Source organism: Leishmania mexicana, chromosome 21 (assembly GCF_000234665.1).
Source record: "Leishmania mexicana MHOM/GT/2001/U1103 complete genome, chromosome 21".
NCBI lineage: Eukaryota > Euglenozoa > Kinetoplastea > Trypanosomatida > Trypanosomatidae > Leishmania > Leishmania mexicana.
Genome location: NC_018325.1, coordinates 150,821 through 164,680, shown reverse-complemented (window position 1 = coordinate 164,680; position 13,860 = coordinate 150,821). Strand labels below are relative to the sequence as shown.

At 64.7% G+C, this 13,860-nt stretch overlaps 4 protein-coding genes across 4 annotated transcripts; 2 read left to right on the top strand and 2 right to left on the bottom strand.

Annotated features, from left to right (window-relative positions):
* Nucleotides 1-1,716: 1,716 nt before the first annotated feature.
* Nucleotides 1,717-2,736, top strand: LMXM_21_0540 (putative la RNA binding protein; the record flags this gene model as incomplete). Its single annotated transcript, XM_003875245.1, has 1 exon — nt 1,717-2,736. One exon carries the CDS (start codon nt 1,717-1,719, stop codon nt 2,734-2,736), a length of 1,020 nt encoding a protein of 339 aa, XP_003875294.1.
* Nucleotides 2,737-4,182: 1,446 nt separating this feature from the next.
* Nucleotides 4,183-7,638, top strand: LMXM_21_0530 (conserved hypothetical protein; the record flags this gene model as incomplete). Its single annotated transcript, XM_003875244.1, has 1 exon — nt 4,183-7,638. The coding sequence occupies one exon, from the start codon at nt 4,183-4,185 to the stop codon at nt 7,636-7,638; it is 3,456 nt and encodes a 1,151-aa protein (XP_003875293.1).
* A 1,764-nt stretch (nt 7,639-9,402) lies between these two features.
* On the bottom strand, nt 9,403-10,746 carry LMXM_21_0520 (conserved hypothetical protein; the record flags this gene model as incomplete). The annotated part of the gene is made up of 1 exon (XM_003875243.1): nt 9,403-10,746. The coding sequence occupies one exon, from the start codon at nt 10,744-10,746 to the stop codon at nt 9,403-9,405; it is 1,344 nt and encodes a 447-aa protein (XP_003875292.1).
* A 690-nt stretch (nt 10,747-11,436) lies between these two features.
* Nucleotides 11,437-13,122, bottom strand: LMXM_21_0510 (conserved hypothetical protein; the record flags this gene model as incomplete). Its single annotated transcript, XM_003875242.1, has 1 exon — nt 11,437-13,122. The coding sequence occupies one exon, from the start codon at nt 13,120-13,122 to the stop codon at nt 11,437-11,439; it is 1,686 nt and encodes a 561-aa protein (XP_003875291.1).
* Between the last annotated feature and the right edge of the window lie 738 nt (nt 13,123-13,860).

Below are 13,860 nucleotides of genomic sequence, written 5' to 3'. Positions count from 1 at the left end.
TCGCCTCCACACAAACGGGCGGCTACGCACTTCCTCACATGCCCACACACACACGCACACGCACACGGCTACTTATCCTCTCCTTCTCTCACACCATCTCTGTGTACACGGTGAAGCAGGGAAAAGGCGAGAGGTCGGTGGAGGGCGGTTGGGCCGAGCATGAAGGCTGTGCCTTCACGATGACGAGGATAGGAGTGCAAGGAGATGGAGTGCGGTGTACGTGTGAAAAAATGGACTGCCTGCCACCCTTACCCTATGGATGACACGCGTCCGTCCAACCCCAACGGGCCTTCTCCCCTCAAGAAAGCGGTACACGCGATGTATGACGGCGGGGTGTCGAGGCATCTGACACACGACAGTTGCCCCCTCCCCCCCCTCTACACCGACACCGTGGCCCAAGGGACTTGACGCACGCGGATGTGTGACTGTGCCTTGTTGTGCGTCTCCGATTCGATAATGGGACGCGTTCGGCAGGTGTGTGGGTGACACGCCACCACCGACACGAAGAGCGAGGCGATATAAAGATTGTTTCTCGTGTGACTTTTCCTTGCTTTGTGGACATGCAGGGGCCTGTCTGAGAGCGCACCTTCTCTCCTTTTCCCTGCATGCGTGCATGTGTGACAGCCACACTTGCGCGACCCCATCTTCCATGCAGAAGTCCGACATGGGCACACCCGTGCACTCGAGGGACGACCACGCACGGAAAAAATAGGAAGAAAGAAAAGGCGAATGTGAAGCTCGATGTCTTTCACAGTCGGAGCTGTACGTCAGTGGCTGCTGCCAAAACGGGCGAGGAGGCGAGTGGAATGGCGGGCTGCGTGGGTGGATGGGTTGGATGGGAGGAGGAGGAGGAGGTTGCCCTAAACCGCATGTGTTTGTGTGCTTACGTGTTGCTGTGTGAACGCGTGGATATCTCGGTGCGTCCTTCTACGCGTGTGCGGGCGCCCGCGCAGCAGTGGACTCGTCGTTGCTTGGCGTTCGCTTCTTCCCGATGGTTCTCATGGTTTTCGTTTTTTCGGACCCTTGTCGGCATGCGTATGCCGCCCCCCCTTACCCCCTCTCCCTCCATCTGGCGGCGCTCCTCGACGCCAGACACCCACACGCGCCTACACGCGCACACCCACGGCGTATACATCGTTAGACATGTTGATCAGGCTATCAAACCCCACACACGTGTGGTCACACAGCGCCATGCAGCCCTCTCAAGCCAACGTGGGACGATGGGGAGGCGCGGCACGGAGGCGGAAGGGCACGCTGACACGTGTGCGCACACAAAAACACTGCTATGAGAGGATTGCCGTAGCTTCTAGCGAGGAAGAGATGATCGGCAAGGCGTGCACCGCACACAACGAAGCATCAATGGTAGCCGCCCGCTGCGTGATGGACGTGATGACACAGACATGCTCGCTTCTCTTCGCCCACTCTCTTTCTCTCCTTTCCTCTTGCTGCTTTCACTCACTCACTACCCCCGCCGGATGAACTCCGCTATCCGCCACATGCACACCATACACGCCATACGTTGGCCTGGCCCACACGCACGAGCTTCACCTCGCACGCTTGTCAGTGAAGCCGCCGCCGCCGCGCAACCATCAGCAGCCGCCGCCTTCCCATTGCCATCGCCTCCTCTCTTCTGTGCACCCCGTGGTTATCATCCCTCCCCCCTCCCCAGAGAAACTTCCTTGCGCTTTCCCCGCATTACGTTTCATCGTGCTAGCGATGTCCGATCTCACCGACAAGATCCGCCGACAGGTGGAGTTCTACTTTAGCGACGTGAACGTCGCCAAGGATGTCTTTCTCAAGTCGAAGATGGCCGAGGACCCGGAGGGATTCATTCCGCTGGAGGTGCTGCTCACCTTCAACCGTCTGAACAGCCTCACGAAGGACCCGAAGGTGCTCGCCGAGGCGCTCGCCAGCAGCGACAAGCTCGTCATGAACAAGGACGGCCTGTCGGTGCGCCGCAAGGACGCCCTGCCGGAGTCCATCCAAACCGATGAGCAGACGGTGTACGTGAAGCCGGTGCCGGCGACGGCCTCGCTGGAGCAGCTACAGGAATTCTTTAGCGCTCACGCCACCGTGCTGGCGGTGTGGCGCCGCTACTTCCAGGGCGGCAGCAAGGACGCGCCGTTGGAGAGCCGCACGAAACCGTCCGTGTTCGTGGTCTTCGCCAGCAAGGCAGATGCCGAGAAGTTTGTCGCGGCGCCGCCGCAGTACGACGGCGTGCAGCTCAGCGCGCAGATGAAGACGGCGTACTTGGAGGGGAAGGCGGTGCAGATGGCTTCCCAGAAGAACCGCAAGCGCGTTCGCGAGGACGGTGAGGACGCTGGTGCACCGTCGTCCGCGGCCCCCCGCACGCCCGCCATGCCCACGAACAGCAGCTACCGCATCTCTGGATGCGGCGCGATCGAGAAATTCTCCGATGTGAAGGGGCTGTGGCCGGCGGAGGAGCAGAAAGGCGTGCGCTACGTGTACATGCCAACCAAGGAGGAGGCTCTCATCATCTTCCAGGACGCCGAGATAGCCGAGAAGATGGTCGAGTCCGTCAAGACCCGCGCGGCGACGCTGCAGGGCAAGCAACCCGAGGTGACGAAGCTCGATAAGGAAGACGAGAAGGCACTCATAGCGAACGTAGAGAAGGAGATCTCCGAGCGTGCGGCGCAGCACAGCGGCCGCGGTGGACGTGGCGGTCGCGGTGGCCGCGGTGGCCGCGGTGGCCGCCGTGGCGGTGGTCGCCAGTAAGCGCCACTGAGTACCGATAGGTCCCAAACACACGCACGCGAGTGTGCGCTGCCTCCGACTTCTGGATGCTGAGCCAGCGACGGTGCACGGCATGCTCCACAGAAACGCCAGAGGAATGGAAGGCGCGGCACCTGTGTGTCTGTAGTGGCGGTGTGTGTGCGCGTGCGCACACCTTCGACGGCCCAGTGCGCGGAACCCCATATTAATGTTAAGTGTTCAACGTCGTTCTCGTTTCCAGGGCCTTTTTAGCGGTTACCTCCTCCGCACAGTACGTCCTCGCGGCGGTCGTAGACGCCAGTGCACGCCACTAAAGACGCGCGCGTGCGCTGGCGTGTGGGACGCCTTGTGGCGTAACATCTGTCGTGTAACGGAGGAGGGCGGCAGTATTGCCTATATATAACAGGAGGGAGGGAGATGGAGTAGGGCATCATCATGCGGGGACAGGAGGAGGAGGAGGGAGGCGTTAAACCACCCGCGGGGAACGCACCCACGCACAAGCGCTTTCCGACTGGTATGGGCAGTTGCTTAGTTCTGCGTGCATGTCCGGTGTGCGTGCGTCCCGGTGGGGGCCCGCTGCCCGCACCCCTCCCTCCCCCCAGTGCCACTCGCCCTGCATGAACGTTAAAGGGAACAACATAATGGTGCAATACGAGAGAAAGAGCGAGCGAACGGCCGCGTCCATCACGGAGACAGCGGACGCGCGGCACAAGTTCAGTATCGACATCCGCATCGCCGGGGATGCTAAGGGATGCGCCTCACGTATGTGCACGCACGTGCGTGGGTCTCGAGGATGTGGGAGATGTGATCGTCTTTGCGAGTGCACGCACGCGTTATAACAGCAGAAGGAATCGATGAACAGGGAAGGGCCCGGCGCCGACACCGGAATCGGATAGTACGGCGTGCACGAAGTGTCTTCAGAGGCTCCGCTCCAGATGTCTTCCTTTCTCGGCGCGCATGGTGCTTCTCTTCCCCACTTCCGATGCTCAGCTGCGCTGGACTTGTGTGTCGTGCTCCAGAGACATGGGTGGTGGGCTCCCCACGCTTGACCACCAAATCACACGCTCGCCAAAGGGGGAGGGGGCGCGTCTGCTCGTGGATGAGCGCCTCATCAGTGGCGCACAGCCAGCACTCGCTTGCCGCACTGCCTTGACCTCGTGATGACTCTTCTCCGCATTGTTGCTCCCCTCGCGTGCCTCCTTGTTTCCTTGCTCGCCGTCTCTCTACTTCTCCGTCGTCTTTCTATGCTGCCTCTGCGTGCATCCACCACCGGCACACATGCTCTCCAAACTGTAGTGGAGGAGTTACCGTGATTCAAACGGCGTCGTTGTCCGTCAGAACGCCCAAACACCATCAGACGGACTGCTGAGAGAGGGAGAGAGAGAGAGGGGCGCTGTGGTGCGTTCCACGCAGTTGTTATAGAGGTACCCGCACAGGCAGAGCGACGTGATGTCTGCCATCGCTTCCTTTGCCGCTGCCGCCAACGGCGCCGTCGGTGCGTTCTCGGCGGAGTACGTGAACTACGTCGACATCAAGCTAGATGGTGTGCACCACCTTCCCGCCGATTGGGTCTCCGCCGGCTTTCCTGTCCTGACACCGGGCACGGCAGCTGGAGCGGCCGGCGCTGGCGCCAACCATGCGCACGTGCACGACAAGGAGGGTCTGACGGAGGAGACGGAGGTCGCCTACGCGTACCACCCATTCCGCTACGAGGTTACCCTCGCACTGCCCGCTGCGGCGACGAATTCAGCGGCGGCTCCGGACAGCGATGAGGCGGACGCGCCTGCTGCCGAGGGTTTCACTGAGGAGCCGCCGCCGACCACCGACGAGGACGCACAGCTAGGCATGCCCATTGTCGCCTCCTTCACGCGCGGCCGGCTGCTGGCGCCTTTGCCGGAGTATACGGCGTACATCGCGGCAGCGGAGCCGGCGCCGGCCCCGGGTGTGGACGACGCCAGCCCGCTGCGAGACGTGCCCGTCCCCATCAGCGCAGAAACTGAGATGGCCGCTGGCTGCGCGTCCGGAGACGAAAGGGGGGCGTCCGAGGCAGGCAAGGCTTCTGACAAAGTGGCCACCGCTGGCGCCACGCCGGCTATTCTGTGGGTCATGACGGAGCGGACGGAGGCGCCTGGCGCCGGCGGTGGGGCTAATGGCGCCGATGCTATGGGACTCGTGGCGACAAAGCGCCGGGGGAGGTTGGCCACGCCCCTCGCCACTGGCGCCGCAGGCTCTGCTGCTGGTGCGGCAAACAACACTGCCGCTGCAGCCGTTCCGGGAGCGCCTGCGCCGCCAGTGCCAGAGTCCAGTGAGCCAGCCCCGTGCGTCGTGCGCGTGCCTCTGACAGCCGTGCAGGAGGCGTACCTCGAAGGCTTGCTAGAGGCTGGCGCGCCGCTGAAGCTGAGCTTCCGCCGCGTCCTGCGTCCTGGCTGCCCAGCCGAGTGGGAGGACTTCAACGCCGGCTACTTCGAGGCTGAGATCCCAATTTCGCTGCATGCCTTGACGGAGCCGGGGTCGACGCACCTCGCTGCCGATGTGCCACTGCAACCGGCGAACGCACCGGAGAAGCGCGCCGCCGGTGGGTCGGTGCCGTCGGAGAACGACTTGGCCGACCGCGGAAAGAGGCGCACCGTCACCCGTAAGCAGCGTCAGATGGTGCCCAGCATCCTCATCGACGTACCCGACCGCGACGCCCCACACCCGTACGTGACGGCTGGCACCATGGCCTCCGTCTCCCTCACACTGCAGCGCACTCTCACTCCTCTCGTCAGTGACCGCGTGCGACCTGCCGTCACGCCTGCCCAGCTGATCCCTCCGCGGCCCACGCCGACGGTGTCCGCTGCGGTCGCCGAGGACACACAGACGAGACTCCAGCAGACGTTGCTGGAGGTTGTGCGGCAGCTGATGCGCGATATGCGCGGCGCAACTCAGATCAAGTCGTGCGGATCGACTGGGTCTGACAACGCGGCCTGGCGCACCAACTTTCTGGCGACTCTGCAGAGCACCGGTGAGCTGGCCGCCTTCAAGAGTCAGCTGACGCCGCTGGTGACAGGCCTGGTGCAGGGGCGTCTGCGGAGCGACCTTACTGGTGGTGTGTCGCCGCAGGAGGTGGCCCGGGCGAGCAACGAGCTTTACGTTCAGCTCATAGACATGCTGCACAGTGCCCTGCACGAGTGTGCCGGGGAAGGCGACGCGGCGTCGAGCGTGCCACAGGTTCCGACCACTTCGAGCGGTGGTGCGCCGAACAGCGGCGAGGAACAGGAGGTGCGGTGGCGCGCGATCGAGGCGGAGGTGAGCGGGGGGTTTGAGCTTGCTGCGAAGCTGCACCAAAGTCGTCTAGCCTCGCACGTCGCAGGGGACAACTGGGCGGCACTTTGGGTGGACTGCGGCCTCTTCTACCAGCGCACCGAGGAGTTGGCCAAGGCGGAGCAGTGCTACCGCGAGGCGATCGCCTGCGACCCGTATTGCACGCCGGCGCTGCTCGACTACGGAGCGTGGCTGCTTGCCCACGACCGGCTGGATGAGGCGGCCGTGTTCTTGCACGGCCTCGTCGACATTGCACCTCAGCACAAGCTGGGATGGGGCTGCGTTGCGCTGCTGGCGGACTTGCACGAGTTGTCGGTCCGCGTTGGCAGCCCCGACGCGGCGGTGGTGCAGCAGAAGTGGCGCAGGGAGCAGCGTCTGGCGCTGCGGAAGGCGGCGGAGTGTGGCGCTGTGAGCGCGAGCCACGCCACCGGGGGTGCCGACAACGGAGGGCTTTCGGGGAGCAGCGGCCCGGCCAACGACTCCGTCCCGACACCTCCTCCCGCACCATCGGAGCAGGACGCTGAGGAGGAGGGAATGTACTTGGAGGTGGCGACATACCTCGTGAACCTGCACCACCGCGATTTGGCGAATGTGTGCTTGGCACGTTGCCGACCTGGGGAGCTGCAGGTGGAGCTGCTGTACGCGCGTCTGTTCACGCAGGGTGGGCAGTACGAGGAGGCGCTCAGGACACTGGACGAGATCGACACGCCGTCCGGTGCGCACACATCTGTCTCTGCAGCGGAGCAGCGTCTTGTAGACGAGTGTGCGCTGCTGCGCGCCGAGTGCACCGCCGCGCTCGGGCGTCCGTCCGATGCTGTGAGGGTGTACAAGCAGGTCCTGTGCCGCGGCGAGCCGCCCACGGCGCCTCCGTACCTCGCGTCCCTGACAGCACACTGGCAGGCGCAGCTTCGGGAGGTGCAGTCCTTCGGGATGGCTGGCAAGAGTGGCGCGGCAAGCTCAGCGCAGGCGCTGCTGGACCAGCGCATCACAGAGGCTGAAAGCATGCACTACTTGTCCGCCTACCTGCATCTGTGCAACTTGCTCCTGATGGAGGGTCGCTACCGGGACGCGCTAGGCGTCGTTACGCTCGCGCTGCAGGTGTGGCCGAGCAGCTCGGTGTTGTGGCTCGGCGCCGGCGTTGCCTACTACCGCGCTGGCGACCTGCTGCCGGCGGAGGAGTGCCTGCAGGAGAGCAACACGCTGAACCCGGCCAACCCACGCACATGGGCCTACCTCGCTCTGCTGGCAGTGCAGCTGCACAATGTCGGAGTGGAGGAGGTGGTGCAGCAGCTGCTGACCCTAAACCTGGAGGACGCCCCGTTGTGGGCTGAGCTCGGCCGCACCCTGCTGGGCACTGCGCGATTTCCGCGGCTGAGCGTGCTGTGCCTGCGCCGCGCTGCCGCGCTAGTGTCTGGCAAGGGTGGCGCTGTTGATGCCATCTTGCCGTCGACGCAGTACCACCTCGCACACGCGCTGATGGAGTTGCAGCAGTGGGAGGAGGCGGAGCAGCTGCTGGGCAACGTCGCCTTGAACAGCGGCAGCAACGAGGTGCTGCGCGGCAAGGCGGAGGAGGAGCTGGCGGTGCTGCGCGCCGGTCAGTAACGCAATGGCGGCACAAGAGGAGAGAATGACCTCTGCGCGTCTGTGTGTGTGTGCGAAAATACTCGTGTGTATCTGCCGTGTGTGTGCGGGGACGCGGACAGCGCGCTCGCGCGCCAGAGCCTAGAGGCAAAGGGGCAATGCAGACCCCGGTGCACACACGCACGTGCGCGTGGGTGTGTCTGCCCGTCCTCCCCCTCCCCATCGCGCGTGCGTGCCGTTGTCTTGCGGTGGCGCTCGTCCTTTGCTCGTTTCTCATGTACAGACTTTCTTTCTGAGCGGGCGCCCCTCGCCGTTCTTTGTATGTATTCCGTGAACCGCCGTGTATGTCTGGCGCGCGTGTGGGTGGGGTGGCACTGCCCCGTCCGCTCGGCTCTATCAAGTAGCATGGAGAGATCCGAAAGTACCGTGACACCACACTTGCGGTGTGCGTGGTGTCCAGCTGCATCCCGAGGACGGTGCGCACGGCGAGGCGTGTCTGCACTTTCCCGACCTTTCCCACCCCCACCTTCAATGCCAAAGCGGGCCTTGGCAACAACTTCCACGCGCGCGTCGCCGCCGCCTCTTCGCCCATGACCGCCCCATCCGCCCGCTTCTTCCCCACCGCTTCCCCCCGCCTCCACCCCGCCCAGGCGTGCCAAGCCCACCGGCAGTCGGTCCACGGTCAACGGCGCACCGAGATCGTAGGAACTGTTACCTGTTGTCTTTTTAGCGCCGTGGCGTGTAGCAAACGTGGCCGAGTGGTTAAGGCGCCTGCCTGCTAAGCAGGTGTGATCTCACGCGAAGGTTCGAACCCTTCCGTTTGCGTACTTTTTTCCGCCGCCACCAATCCCCCACCAGCGAGCGTCGCCTCCTCGCCCGTCTTTCGAGTACGACCACACTTGAGTGAAAACACCATATCCCGTCCGATTTGTGAAGTTAAGCACTCACAGGCTCAGTTAGTACTGAGGTCAGTGATGACTCGGGAACCCTGAGTGCCGTACTCCTTTTCCCCCCTCCGTGGGGGAGGGGGCGCTTGGGCCCGCGCCAAAATGAGGCCAGGCAGCCTCCTCCCCCACCCCCTGCCAAACGCCAGAACCACTTCTGGTAGTGACGGGGTCAGGTGCCTACGCCGCAGGAGAGGGAGGTCAGAGCGATGCATCGCTGCTGGTGTCGGCGGTGGGGCCCTGGATGACGCTGCATCGGAGTGACCCGCGAGAGTGAGCACTATCTGTACCATCCACATGGTGAGCAGGGTGTCACCGTGACGCGGGCGCCTCCCACCCCCGGCCCTCACACACCGCCCACTGGTGTGGGGAGCCTGGGCGCCACCGCGAGGGGGAGACGCACCCGGTGGCGGCCGGCATGGCGAGGGCGCGAGTTGAGGCAGCGGCCGTGCTCTCCGACAGCTGGCTCGGCGCATTGCTGTTGTGTGTGTGGGTGGCAGTGGAAGGGCGTTGGTGCTCACGTTGTGCGGCGGCGAAATTGGGACTCGCGCTGAAAAGCAGGGGTGTGTGAGGGGGAGGCGTGAGGAGTAGACGGGGGCAGGGGCATGACACGCGGGGGTGGCGCGTCGGCTACTTCGCACGCGGCGTTACACACTGCTACGGATTTGAACTGCTCTTCTGTTTGCTTATGTGCGGCACAACCCACCACTGCCTACGAGCGGGGGGGGGAACACAGTCTCCTCAACACCAGCGTCGTCATCGCGCCACCCCACGCGGGGGCACCGACGCACACGCCTCACGCCAGCGACACGGCGGAGGCGCTCTCCGGCCCTCTCACCGATTAGTCGCAGAAGTAGAGACACAGACGGCCGCACTCACTCACCACGGCGGCGAAGTTGTCGTGGCCGTCGAGGGCGACGCAGCCCTCTTCACCGGTTGGCATCTCCACCGGCGCACGCGAGCGGTACGGGAACTGGGTCGCCGCTGCCGCTGCTGACGCCGCCATGCCGGCCACGTCGCGCAGGGCGCCTTCCTCGGCCTCCTCGTTCTGGTTGTCGCCCTTGCCTGTCTCACCCCGCTCTCGCCAGTCCCGTACCCCACCGCTGGCGTCGCACGTGATGAAGCCGGTCGCGTACGGCGCGTACAAGCCCGTGATTGGCGTCTTGAGCGCGGCACTGCACAGCGGTGGCGGCCCGCCGCACGGACCGGCGGCGGCGGCGGTGGATGTTGGCCTGCGCAGGTCCCACATGAGCACCGCGCCCCCCTCAGTTCCGGCGTACAGCAGCGCATCCTTGACGGCGCAGGCGGTCAGCTGCTCGTGCGCGGACCACCGCCACGCGCGTGATAGGAACGCGTTGCCCGTGACACTGCTGCGGTACGCGCACGCGCTGCGCAGAGCCGAAAGGTTCACCTCAAGGATGCTGTTGTGGTGCCGCAGCAACGCCACGTCCTGGGTGCCGGGCAGCGTCAGGATCTCCTCCACCGCGAAGCCGGCGAGCGCCGGCACCCTCCACGTTGCCTCTAGCGTAACGCGGGTGCCGCACAGCTGCCACAGCTGGAGCTGGATGTCTGCACCACTGCCACTGGCCGTGATGAAGGCGGCAGTTGGGGTGACCACTGCACCAACCGATGAGTTCACATCTGTCAGCATGTTCTCACTGGGGTTGAAGGCAGCCACAGCAGTCCAGGTGGCCGCGCTGGCGCTGGCGAACGCGCGCGGCAGCCGCTGATAGCGCACTCGCGTGGCGGCTGACACCGCCGATGCCGCAGAGGAGGATACCACATCGTCCTCGACGGCGTAGTCGTGCGTCTTGTCGCCGTCGTCATCCTCGTCGCTGGCAACTATCTGGCGGCGGTAGACGTACGACGTGACGGGGGCTGGAGCGGCTTCGGCGTCCGTCTTCTCAGCGGCCTGCACAACCACGTAGATATCCGCGCCGTCTGCGCTGCGCACCAGCGCAATGGCGCTCACCACCGCGGCGGGGCGCGGCACCCGGACGTGCACCACGCGCAGCGGCAGCGCGTGCTCGTTCGGCGCCGCCATCTCGACAACTGTGAAGAACAGCGGCGACGACAATTTCCTGTAGCGCACGGCTGCGATGACGACGCCACCACTGGTGTGGTGGAGGAGCCGCACCTCCTGCGGGTCGCGCGGCAGCAACGTGTAGGCGACGCGGCGCAGCATGACGAACTCGACCGTTCCGTCTATGAATGCCAAGGAAGACGAAGGCGAAGAAAGAAGAGCCCCGACGAGGAGGTGTGTGCGTGTGCGTGTGCGTGTGTGGGAGTGGGGCGAGGGGGCCGGTGGCCGCGTGCTGCGCGTGGTGCGGGGTGTGCACACGCCAATCGAGGATATTACGAGGAGCCACGAGAATTGAAAAGAGTGGCGAGACTGCATGACGGAATGCATCCAGTGCTGAGAAAATGAACGCACCGATGGCCATCTGCTGAGCTGGCGAGGCACAGGCACACGCGGCTCGGGTGTGGAGTGAGTGTGTGTGTGGGGGCTTTCTACCCTTCCACAAGACATGCGGCATCCTCGCATATCATCCCAAATTGTGTGCCCCAGACGTTCTGCGCCGTGTGTTCCTTCGCTCTTCTCCAGACATGCACACAGGGGGTCGGTGGTGGGGGAGGGGAGGCATGTGGACGTGACAGGTGTAGCGTTACTCGTTCGCGTTAGTGGCGGCGTGCCACACAAAGCCTTTTTACGATGCGTGGGCCCAGCTTACATGTCGAACTTAGAGTGTCTGGCGAACCTTCCCCCCTGACTTACCCTCGGCTGCATCGACACACACACACACACACACACACACACACACGGGACGGCTCTCTGCCTGCCGGCTTCTCTGGTCGGCGACAGGCCCGCCCCGACTTAGTCGTCCATCACGATGTCAGGGATGTCGTCGTCGGTGCTGTCCACAACGGCGGGCGGTTGCGGGGGTGGCGCCGGCTTTACAGGCTGCGGCGCTGGTCGAACCTCCACCGGCGGTGTGGGCTTTGGCGCTGACGTGCGAGGCAAAGATGCAGCTGGTGCAGGTACTACGGCGGGTGCTGCAACGGTCGGCGCGACAGGCCGCAGCTGCTGCTGTTGCGGCGGCGGCGTCGTCACGCGCGCACTCGGTGCAGCCACCGTCGCTGCAGGGGGCTCTGTCAACATAAATGTGCGCCGCTTCGCCTTCTCTACCACCAACTGCGCCGGCTGGAGCGGCGGCAGGACGACGGGATGACGGAGAAGTTGCAGAACGTGACCGAGGCGCACCACCGCAGCCCCGACCGCGGCCGTCACGGGAAGGAGCGGCAACGCCACCGACATGGTCTTCTTGCCCCCATCTTGGCTGGGATCGGCCGTCGAATTCGGATCCTGCAATGTGCTCAGCAGCGGTACTCCGCGATGCAGGCGCGCGGCGAGGACGTTGATGGCGCGCGTCGTCGTCACCAGCAGCTGCGCCGGGAGTCCGGGACGGCACGTGAAAAGAAAAGCTTCGAGCAACTGCAGACTAACTGCATGCCAGGCTGCCGGCACACTCCAGCGCAGCACCGCCGCGCCGGTCGAATCCCCCGCCGTCGCTCCAGCGCCTACAAAGGACGACGACGAAGCCGCCGCCGCCGTCCCCGGAAACGTGGAGACTGTGTTGAAGGCCTCGCTGTACTCCTGCTCACTGAGGTAGCAGGGCAGTACGCCGCCCTCCACCACCTCCATCGCGTGCCGAAGCGCCATCTGCTGCAAGGTAGCCGTCGGCACATACCCGCCAGCCGCGTAGAGCATGTCCACTAGCGCACGCAGCTTCCGAGCCGTCCTTTCAGTATGGATGGGCATTGCCTGCTGGACAGACTCGGCCGACTCTTCTCGCAGCTGCTGGTCCTCGGCGAGTGTCAGCAAGCCGCCCAGGGCTGCGGTGGCCGCGTTCGACGCCATCGCCGAAGGCAGGACGTGCACAACAGCCTCTGCGTACCACGCCGGCACGAGCTGTGGCGCATCCAGCAGGAGCACCCCAGGCTCCCGCAGGAGGCTCTCCAGGAGCTCAGTCAAGGCGTGGGCGGCGCCGGCGCGGTACGTGGTGCACAGCATCGCCAGTGTTTCCCACGCCTCTGGGGTGGATAGCCACGGCGTCAGCACGGCCAGCGCCACCCGCTTGAGAATCTCTTCCAGTGACGGCAGGAGTTGCAGCCCGTAGGCCGCCACCGCTGCACAGAGGGCTTGGTATTGCAAGGCGGACATGGCGGCGAAGACGTCAAGGCGACTGCCCTTGGCTGCAGTGGAGGCGGTCAGGCGCGCCGTGCCGCCCGCCGGGTCGTCGCGCACGCGCTTGAAAGGCGGTGACGTCGCCTCCGCCGCAGCGCTGTTCAGTGCGGCCGCCTTCTGCTGCTGCGTGTACACGTGCGCCTCCTGCGCGATGGAGTCGAGCTGTTCCAGTGCAGCATGCAGCGCCTCCTCCGCTGTGGCGGTGCGCGACGATGCGGCGAAGACAGGCCGGAGGCGACCGTCGGCAGGGGCGGCGCCACCGTCCGTGGTGGCAGCGGAGACAGATGCGTTGCGTACATTTCTCTTCTTCGCCATGGTGATGATGGTGACGTCTATGTCGAGGGGGGAAGACAAGCGGATGCCGCGGAGGGCTGCGGCGGTAACTCGGCCTTGTGGTGTCCCGTAGGAGGTCTCGCTCTCCCTCCACGCAGACAGCGAGAGACGGAGGGCGGCGTGTGTGAGGTGGTCAGCTGAGGATGGAAAAATGATGGGGAACAGTGAGGGCGAAGGTTGCTCGAAAAGAAAGGCCATCATAGACGGGGGAGGAAGCGCCGTGCAATGGCGGCAGCGAGGCGTCCCATCCACCATCCCCGCATCCACCCCCAAAATGCTCCGCGCGACTGTGCAGGAGTCAGGAGTGACGGAGGGCGGACAGGAGGCGCGGGGGGAGGAAGGCCCTCGCACCCGCCTCTCTCCCTGTGTGTGTGTGTGTCGCGAGGGAGGCTGCACGGGAGCGCGCGAATGGTGGACGACACAGGCCAAACCCTCTCACCGCACGTATGCGCCTGTGATTTACCTCTGTCCCTCTGTCCGCGCGTTATGTGGTGTTCTCGTCGGAACGCTGGACTTTACATGGCTGGTAGCAGCGGCGGCTCGACGTCGTCGACGCTCGTGTACACGATGCGCGGTATGGAAAGATAGGTGCGGCCACACTGCAGAGGAAGAGGCTATCCGGCCCATCAGCACCGCCGTGGCATCCTTCGCTATGCACAGCGGCGCCGGGTTAACGACGTCGGCCTCGGGGCACAACGTGAACAGGGTGGTCACTAAGCG